The sequence below is a fragment of the Penaeus chinensis genome, chromosome 1, assembly GCF_019202785.1.
Source record: "Penaeus chinensis breed Huanghai No. 1 chromosome 1, ASM1920278v2, whole genome shotgun sequence".
NCBI classification, from domain to species: Eukaryota; Metazoa; Arthropoda; class Malacostraca; order Decapoda; family Penaeidae; genus Penaeus; species Penaeus chinensis.
In genome coordinates this window covers 23,946,159-23,956,158 of record NC_061819.1, presented here as the reverse complement: position 1 = coordinate 23,956,158, position 10,000 = coordinate 23,946,159, and the positions used below count along the sequence as shown (strand labels likewise).

Here is a 10,000-nt window from a genome sequence, read left to right as displayed (position 1 = left end):
CGCCAGTTATGAGTATACACTACTAACGCTATACTACTGAACTTCTCGCTGTCAACCATTGTTTTTTTCAACACAACAAACGAAGTCACCCACTGAGATCAAACATAAGTGACACACACCCACACCTCACACCTCATTCCCCTTCCCTAACCATAATTTAATTGCTATGATATTTTTCTGCTATTGGTGTTTTATCTAATGTTTATTATTGTTATCCTCACATTGCTGTTCATTCTATTTTATTATCTTCTTGAACAAATAACTATGTATTGATATGTTCGGTTTTTCCCCGTTATGTTATTCATATTTACCGCGACGATTTTCGTTGTAATATCATCGTTTTCACCCGCATACTGTACCCTACTAGTACTTCCTCTGTGTACGTGTGTATATCGTTCTGTCTTTCACGACACCTGTATTTTCTTGTACTTCCCATGCTAATCGTTCGCTTTTTTCACACATAGTTTTAAGGTACATGTCGATTACCTGCCTTAGGCCCAAACCCACCTACCTGCCCACTTTATACGGAATTCACTCTAGGATTATGAATTTTACTAAGTGCCATCCCTTGGACTTATAACTGAACCCAAATCGCTTTCGAAATTCGATATCTTATGTTCATCTATGCTAGAATTTATGCTTCTTTAGGTTAAGGAATTTGTGGATTTGTAACCTGTATCTGACTGTTGCAAATAACCATAACGCTGGTAATGCACTACAGACACCATACTTCATATAGGCTTACATAGTTATTATCACCGCAAGTTAATTTTAAGCCCGTCTCATGGCCACAAACGAATGAATCCTGCGCCCGCCGCACCGAGAAGTTACTTACACTCGTACGATTGAAGCGCACGAAACGCGCCCAAGACGCGCACTGTTAGATTATTACCGCAAGTTGATTTTATGCCTGGCTCATGGCCGTAAACGAAGGTATCCTGCGCCCGCCGCACACTTCGAAGCATATATACTTGCCTATTTAGCCCAAATATATGGAATTCTTGTCCATTATTTTTTCTCTCTTCAGTATGATGGTACTCTACTGAACTCTCTAATCCTAACAAATCCCAGTAATTAACACCCACTTGACACGTTACCCTTCTTGTGACAAATTGTTCTTAATATGCTCTCATTTTTCTTGCATCTTAGTAAGCTGATTGACAAACGTATTATTATCCTCCTCCTTAGCCCTTTTACTGGCCCGGTACTCTTATATGTCAGCCTCTGAAGACGATTGACCCTCTTCGCTACTGAATGTTGCACCTCAGTGCGAAACCTCCGCCACACCCGCTACCCTGGCACGCGACGACCCTAGCGACCATCGGATCACCAGGAACCATCTGCAGATACCGAACAGAACCTGTATTCCTATGCGCCACTGAAGTGTTTCAAGCGTTGCAGACGGCTCGAGGACGAGCCTTGCGCGTGGCCGAGCGATGTCAACAACACGTAGCAAGACCGGATGGTACACTTCACACCTCCGTCCAAGCAGCTGCCCTTCTTCTTGGGCAAGATACAGGTGCTGCCTGGCTTTCTCTTTTCGCGCAGGAATAAACACCCGCCCTCGAAGGGAACCGCCGCATAAAAGGGCACGTGCATAAGACGAAGACAGAGACACGGCAGACAGGCCAAGCCACACAGGGTTCAGCTCCACCAGCTCGTCCTCCACCCGGGGACACGGGGATCTCTTGGGGGTCTCTTATCTATTTTCAACAATAAACCAGCGAGCTAAGACCCCTTTCATTGTTTGCGTGTGTGTGTATGTCTATATACATATATACATACATGTATATATATATGTGTGTATATGTATATATACATATACACACATGCACACACACACACACACACACACACACACACACACACACACACACACATACATACATACATACATACATACATACACACACACATACATACATACATACATACATACATACATACATACATACATACATACACACACACACATACATGTTTATGTGTGTGTGTATGTGTGTGTGTGTATAAACATACTCAGATGTAAATATAAATGTGTGTGTGAGTGTGTGTGTGTGTGTGTGTGTGTGTGTGTGTGTGTGTGTGTGTGTGTGTGTGTGTGTGTGTGTGTGTGTGTGTGTGTCTGCCTGTGTGGTGTATAAATATATATATATATATATATATATATATATTTTATATATATACATACATATATATACACACATACATACATATATATATATATATATATATATATATATATATATTTATATATGTATATATGTAAGTGCGTATATGTATATGTATGTATGTACGTAGGTATATGGTGTGTGTATGTATTCATAGCTAGACATAGATTAATATTGAGAGAATGAAGAATATATATATGTGTGTGTGTGTGTGTGTGTGTGTATATACACACACATAATAGTTCGACAACAAGAGGAGGTAAGGAGAGAGAGAATTCAACGATGATTCGAAAAAATAATACTATCTAACCTTTCCTCTCCTAGAAAGAAGAATGGTGCAGTTCCAAGAGATCAGCTGGCTGGCCTTCCTGATACTTCTTAACGAATATCTCCGGTCTGGAGTGTCTGTTGCACCTTCCTCCAATGGTGAGTTATTTTATTTCTGTCTTTACTGATATAAAAATACCGCCACGATAATTGGAGAAAAACTAGTATTCATAATAAGGCTAAACTTTTCGGATTCGACACGACCCTTATCACTAAATTTCTTTCGTACGCAAAGATACTTTGTCTGTGTGGTACTGTGTGGTCTTATATGTGATAGCACTTACCCTTAGGCAAGGTACATGTAACCAGGTAGCTCTACTTCCATAGAGCCTACTGAATCCGAAAATTAAATTGACTTTTTCCTAAGAGTATTCTGACGGCTGTTAATAGTAAGGAACTCTTAGTTATCATAAATAAAAAAGGGAATTTTTGGTTTTACTTCTGGTAAGTATAACAAAATCGAGTAAATTATACAAATAATTATGTATCTAGCTATATCTGATATCTCACGCCACACTCTCATTGACTAAACGTCGTGACGTCATTAGCTCTGCCTCCTTTTTTATGGCAAGTGTTATTTCAGTGCATTTTCTTTGAAAATAGCTCATTAATAACAATGATCGTAAACGAAACCAATAACAAATCTAATATTTGCAATGAATAAAGGTGATGAGGCGGGGCTTAACTTAAAAGTTACCAACTACGATTTTTACCAAGATAGAGCGGAGTTCTACCTGTGTAAAGATACCTTGCCCTTAGGGACATTAGTATAATTAAAGCTAAACACTGCCACAGTATATACTGATATTGCAACAGCGTCTCTTTTATCTTTATACACATGTTACTATGTTTGTGTTCGTGAGTATCCATGACTATATCTCACTGTTACGTTTCTGTGCATTCTTAACCCAGGCGGCAACGCCAGACTAGCTCATGCCAGCCAAGCTCTAGGGGCTGTGTTGGAGGCTTCGTCACGGCCTGACTGTTCGGTCTTCTTCTTCAGCCAGGGCGCCGCCCCCTCTGCCTTTCTACAGGTGACTGACATTGCTTTGTTATCTGTCTATCCATCTATATATATGTGCTGTTTACTGTATATCTGTATGTGAGATTATGTGTGTGCCGCCATACGTAAAGGAGTGCAAACATGCCAAACGCACACAGACGCACTCACATGTATGCAGTATGTGTGTGCTCGTCTTTATTCATGTATGAAACATTTCACTTCACACTCCAGTGCTCTGTTTATATAAATTACGCTTTATGACCAATAGACTTCCTTACGGTTCTCCTTACATGTGTCGCTTCTAAGCTGCTTCTCCTTCGCCCAAACCTGCAGCTAGCGCACGGAACCGCCGCCCCTTGGGGAGTCGGGATCTTCGAGGTGGCGGAGGACCTCGACGGCAACGCAACCGAAGGGCGGCTCCTGCGGGTGGTCGGCGAGGCTCGGGGCGTATGTGATCTGGGGTCTTGTGCTTCCCTTTTTGAACTACTGTTTATAGTATAGATTTCTTTTGAGTAAGATTTACATGGGAAGGGAAGGATATTTTTGAGTGGGGTTTGCTTTTGTGTCTTTGTTAAAAAAAAAAAAAAAAATGTAACCTCATGGCTAGTACAAAGGTAACGTGTCAGCCTCTCATCCGAGGGGTCGGTGGTTCGCGTCCCTCCCAAGCACGAGAAGCTTTAACTGTGGGCAGCAGGTTATTGCTGTGGCTGGACACCACGGTGGGTAGGGGCTGAGGTCAGTCGAGTCAACCCTAGCTGGCAGACACTAATCGAGTCGACACAGGCCGTGTTCCCTTCCTAGGCATAGCCCGGGAGAGGCTCAGCTTCGCATATCTGACTTATCCTTATCAAGAGATATGTTTATAGATTACCATAGGGATTCCTAATCCTTGTCATATCACCTCAGGATACCCACTGGATTTGATAAATCTCATATCTCATGTTTCTTTCCTCAGTTACGTATGTTGTCGTGGTGCGTGAACGTGGTCGTCCTGAGCGACGACCCCGCCTTCCTGGCCTCGTTCGCCGAGTCGTCGCTCCGGGGCCGCCTCCTGGTGTGGGCCACGAGGCTCCTGGTCGTCACCCGCCTGCCCCTTCACGAGCTCCGGCGGCTCCTCGCCTCCTCCTGGACCTTCTCCATGATGAACACTATATTCATTAACTTGGAAGAGGGTTCAGGTGGACTTCGGTAATTTCAAAATGAATTACTAATAAAATAATTGTCTTTACTCATTACTAAACCTTTTAAATACATTCAACTGCAGTGACGTACGTGTACATTAATATCCTACCACGCAGACAGAAGATATACACACACTTCCCTTACGGTCGGGATGGAGCCCAGCTGGTCGAGGTGGCTTCGTGGACGTCGGCGCGAGGCCTCTCCGTCAGGGGTGGCCGCCAGCTGTTTCCGGAGAAGTTTGAGAAGTGAGTCCTAGGAATTATCCTTTTTCGGTGGTAGAGTTACGAATAAACGTTTTCTAAAAATAAAATGGTCAGATCACATATCTAGAATAGACAGTCCACAAAATATCAATATATATACATATGTGAATATCTCTCTCTCTCTCTCTCTCTCTCTCTCTCTCTCTCTCTCTCTCTCTCTCTCTCTCTCTCTCTCTCTCTCTCTCTATATATATATATATATATATATATATATATATATATCATACATACATACATACACACACACACACACACACACACACACATATGTCGATAAATAGAAAGCTAGATATGAATATGTATCCACATATATATAAATATGTGAATAATCGAATGCACAAGTCAGTAAAAAAGGGGAATGGGGTAAGAAGAAAGACAACATTATTTCAATGTGTAAAGTCTATATAACAATTGATACATTTTAACAGTACATCAGTAAGACACACTCTATAAGTTGTTTTGAGAAAATCAACTCTGGAAATCAAGAAATGTGTTATAATCTGCTTTTGTAATTTGTCAAATGCTAGATGAAATATTGCATTCCTTTTAATTAATTCACAGTGTACTATCATGAGGCACTTAAATCAAAAACACATTTTATATTATCAAATATGTAACTTTTTCACGGACTCTTTGCCATCAGTGAATTAGTAAGTACCTCTGAGTCAAACCAATTATTTACAAAGCGTAAGTGTTCTGTGATATACTGAATCCATTTCGTTTTATGCCGGGAAGTAATCAGTACAAAAAAGCCAATTTCCTATTCAGAATAGAACATACGCATATACACACAAACAAACACATTCTCTCACTCTCACATAAATGAACAAACACCAAATAAAAAAAATAAAAAAACACAGTGAGACAAGCAAACAAACACACACATAAACACACACACACACACACAAGCACAGATTCTAACTCTCAACCAAATGTACACATGATCGTCAGCTTAAGTAAAATAGATTACATACTATATTTAAATGAATATCAATATAGGTGACCAGATCCTTTCTTTCTAAGTTAGATGAAAATAGTTTCTTTGTCATTATAATATATCTGCCACAGCACTTAGTCATTTTGTGACCTTCTTTACTTATCTACAGTTTCACCCCATGCAACTAAACCTCACTCAAATTTATACCAATTTAAACTGACTCGACCAATTTTAACCAATTTGTTCTGAAGCTTTACCCTTTTTTTTAACTGAACCTTAACCAATTTTAACCAATTTCAACGGATCGCTCTTTTCCATCAATTTCAACCCAATTTCTACCCTAGTTTCCACGGAGCCAAAGTGGGCGTGACGGCCTTGCCTTTCCGCCCCTACTGGATCGAGGAGGAGACGAAGGCCCCCGACGGCGCCCTCCTGAAGACGTACTCTGGCTCCGACGGCCTCCTCCTGACGACCATCGCGGAGGCGCTCAACTTCTCCTTCGTCGTCCTTCCCGTCGCAGGGTGGGGCGAGGTGAGGCGTCGAGGGGGAGGCAGGGGGGAGGCGGGGGGGGGGGGGGTCGGTGGCGGTGGGGCTGACTGGTGACTCGGGGTGAGCTGAAATTAGGATTGCTTTTCTGAAGTCAAGGAAGTTGTCACACACACACACACACACATATATATACATATATTTATATATATATACATACATATACATACACACATACATATCCTTCCACATTAATATATATATACATATATATATATATATATATATATATATATATATATATATATATATATATATACATACACACAACACACACACACACACACACGTGTGTGTGTGTGTGTGTACGCATATTTACACGCGTACACACACACACATATATATATACACTATACATATCTTTCCATATTAATATATATATATATATATATTTTTTTTTTTTTGATATATACATATGTGTATGTGTGTGTGCATATTTACACACACATACACACACACACACACACACACACACACACACACACATACACACACACACACACACACACACACACACACACACATATATATATATATATATATATATATCTGTTTGTGTCTTATCATTATTATTATCACTATCATTATTAATATTACGATTATCATTATCATTACCATCATTTTACCATTGCAAAATCATTATCACCGCAGATATCACTGTTTTCATCATCACTGTGTTACTATCACTATCATCCTCAAACCTCATTCTCCTCCTAACCCTATCCCGTGTCAGGTGACCTCCTTCGTGACGGAGAGGAAATCCATGATGGCGGCGATCTACCACATCCTCCTGCCGCAGCGAAAGGAACGTTATGATTTTACCTTCACGTACGAGCAGATAAAGACGGACTTCTGCATGGCCACACCCTCTCTTGGGACCAACTGGCAGAGTCTCTACTACCCGCTGTCTCATGGCGTGTGGGCGTCGGTACTGGCCATGTTGGTTGTTATCTCCTGCGTGTTGTATGTGGTATGTTGTGGTTGGGTTGATTTTTGAGTTGGGGTTTGCTGTTTTTTTCTTTTTTTCTTTGTTTTCTTTGTTTGTCTGTCTCTTTTTCTCTCTGTCTAAATATTCTTTTAGGGGCACGTAACATAAAAAAGTCTGATTGGTTAAAGACCATCTAGGTTTTGTCATGAATTGTAATATCTATGAACAAGTATACATTTCCATCACTAGATGGATTTAGAACCAGTTGCGACGCACTCACGGGATTGTATATCGTCTTAACAAATTATCTTAATGAGGACATCAGCTTAGCAGGAAAGGCTTTCAATAATTTTGATCATAACTAAAATGAATATGTGAAAGAGTATGGGACTTGCACTTTTGTGGGCGACGGTGCACTTAAACCAAATTCCTTACATTTTGCTAAAGCCAAGGACAATACTATTGGCTTAATTTATAATATTAGTTTGCTTCTCCTTCTCTCTAAAGGTATCTCATAGTTTAAGATGTAACAGGCTGGATAATGATAATAAAGAAATGATAATTTTCAGTCAACTTTCGCCCTTACTCCACCGGCTCTCGCTTACCCCGCAGGTCACCAGGGTCTTCAGCAGGGACGACGGCCAAAGACTCGGGTCCTGGGGCGTGACAGAGGTCGTCCTGGGATCCTTATTGGGCCAGAGCATAGTGCAGAGGACGGGCAATGGCAGTAGGTATCGTGTGCTCGTAGCGACGTGGCTGATTTTCGCCTTTATCGTCGGGACAGCTTATCGAGGGAACCTGACCGCTGCCCTGACGTTGCCCGCGTACCCACCCCGACCCGAGACCATCGAACAGCTTGTAAAGGCCGTGGAGAGGTTAGGGGCAGGTCGATCTTGCACACACACACACACACACACACACACACACACACACACACACACACACACACACACACACACACACACACACACACACACACACACACACACATCCCCCCCCCCCCACACACACACACATCCCACTTACAGACACTTAAACAAAAGGTGTCCGTAAGTATGAACATGCAGGTGATGCATATGCATCTATCTATAAATGCATATCTATCTCTATCTATCAGTCTATCTGTAGACAAAAATAGAGAAGTACGGATATGAAGGGGTCACGAGAGGAAGAAATTAATGAAACAATTTTACATTATTATCAATAGTTACTACAGCAATATTATTGTCAATGTTAGCATGAATTTCATTGCTGATTACAGTTTATTTTTCTCCCCCCCCCCTTCTCCTCCTTCAGCGTCACGATGCCCTCCTACGGGACTGAATTTCGAGATTTCTTCCTTCAGTCCGGATCCTTCGAGTTCAAAACGCTTGGTTCCCAGATGGTGATCGTGCCATCTGCCATGGATGGTCTTCGTCAGGCGTTGATCAAGAAGTAAATTGCATGATAAAGTGGCCTCTTCTGCAGGTTTCTGGTTGGGTTCTGTCTCCTCTCTCTCTTTGTTTGTCTTTCTCGGTCTGTCTGTCTATCAGTCAGTCAGTCTGTCTATTTGTCTGAATATCGGTGTGCCTTGCTGTCTGTCTATCTGCCGATCTGTCTGGTTGTCATCCTTTCACGTTTTCTGTTTGTCTTCCACCTGTCTCTTTCTTTAATATTTAATTTAATTCATGGTTTTACAACTTATTAATTATATCAAAACGAGAAACAGCAGTAGAATCCCTTTTTATGCTCTATGGTAGCTTTTAAACTAGAGGGTGTTGCATCATATCTCTCTCATTATCATCCTTGAGAAGCATTTTTGCCGTCTCAAATAGTAAAGTAAAACTTCTTGAAAACAGGGGACCCCAATATTTACTGTATACTGAATTATTACACAACGGACACTGGCGCAGTAAAATCATCCTACACCAAAACGAGATCTCATGATGCTGATATTTCTTTACATTTTTTCATACAAAGAGAAAATTGCCTGTATGTGCGGATTCAGAATAATATAACTTATTTTGCCTCACGGTCTATTTTACTTACAGCTAATACAAATAATTGATACGTCTACTTTGGGGAAGATCAGCTGATGCATAACATTTATCTTACGAGATATTTTAGTGATGGAATTATCATCTATGCATTGCTACTTCATACACAGACATAGAGCATGTCCACTCAGGGTAAATCATTCCAGTAGAGACGGCAGCCTAGATGAAGGTGGCATTTCATCCTTTTCTCTGCAAGGGCGCCAGTCACGTCTGTACACCTAAGGGTGGTGTACCCAGTGAAAAACCCTTAACGTATCCTATGTTGAAAAATACTCTTGAACGTCACTCCACAGGCAGTCTCACATGGACGGGCGGCGCTACCTGGACCAGATGATCGCGGAGCATTTCACGGACGCGCGCGGGGAGGCCCAGCTGTATGTGGGGCGTCAGAGCGTCCTTCCGGGGCTGGCGGGCTGGCCGATCCCCCACGATGCGCCCTACAAGCCGCAGCTCGACCGCCTCATGATGAGGATTATCGAGGTGGTTTGCTATCAGAGACTGAGTAATATGCGGTACACTATACATAACGCAATGCCGTACTATAAGTTAAATAACTGTAGCGTTTTTTGTTAAGGTTAAGACCTCTGAACATCTGCGAGGAAAGCAA

The 10,000-nt window shown here is 41.6% G+C and overlaps 1 protein-coding gene across 1 annotated transcript in view; it reads left to right on the top strand.

The window, feature by feature from the left end:
* The first annotated feature begins 4,100 nt into the window (after nucleotides 1–4,100).
* The window catches only part of LOC125035112, a 6,499-nt gene continuing 599 nt past the window's right edge, over nucleotides 4,101–10,000 (top strand). The window contains exons 1-8 of the mRNA XM_047627319.1: nucleotides 4,101–4,220; nucleotides 4,457–4,689; nucleotides 4,800–4,928; nucleotides 6,228–6,414; nucleotides 7,163–7,399; nucleotides 7,970–8,232; nucleotides 8,654–8,791; nucleotides 9,687–9,876. Of these exons, the coding sequence (XP_047483275.1) occupies nucleotides 4,101–4,220; nucleotides 4,457–4,689; nucleotides 4,800–4,928; nucleotides 6,228–6,414; nucleotides 7,163–7,399; nucleotides 7,970–8,232; nucleotides 8,654–8,791; nucleotides 9,687–9,876 (1,497 nt within the window). The remainder of the gene's footprint in view (nucleotides 4,221–4,456; nucleotides 4,690–4,799; nucleotides 4,929–6,227; nucleotides 6,415–7,162; nucleotides 7,400–7,969; nucleotides 8,233–8,653; nucleotides 8,792–9,686; nucleotides 9,877–10,000) is intronic.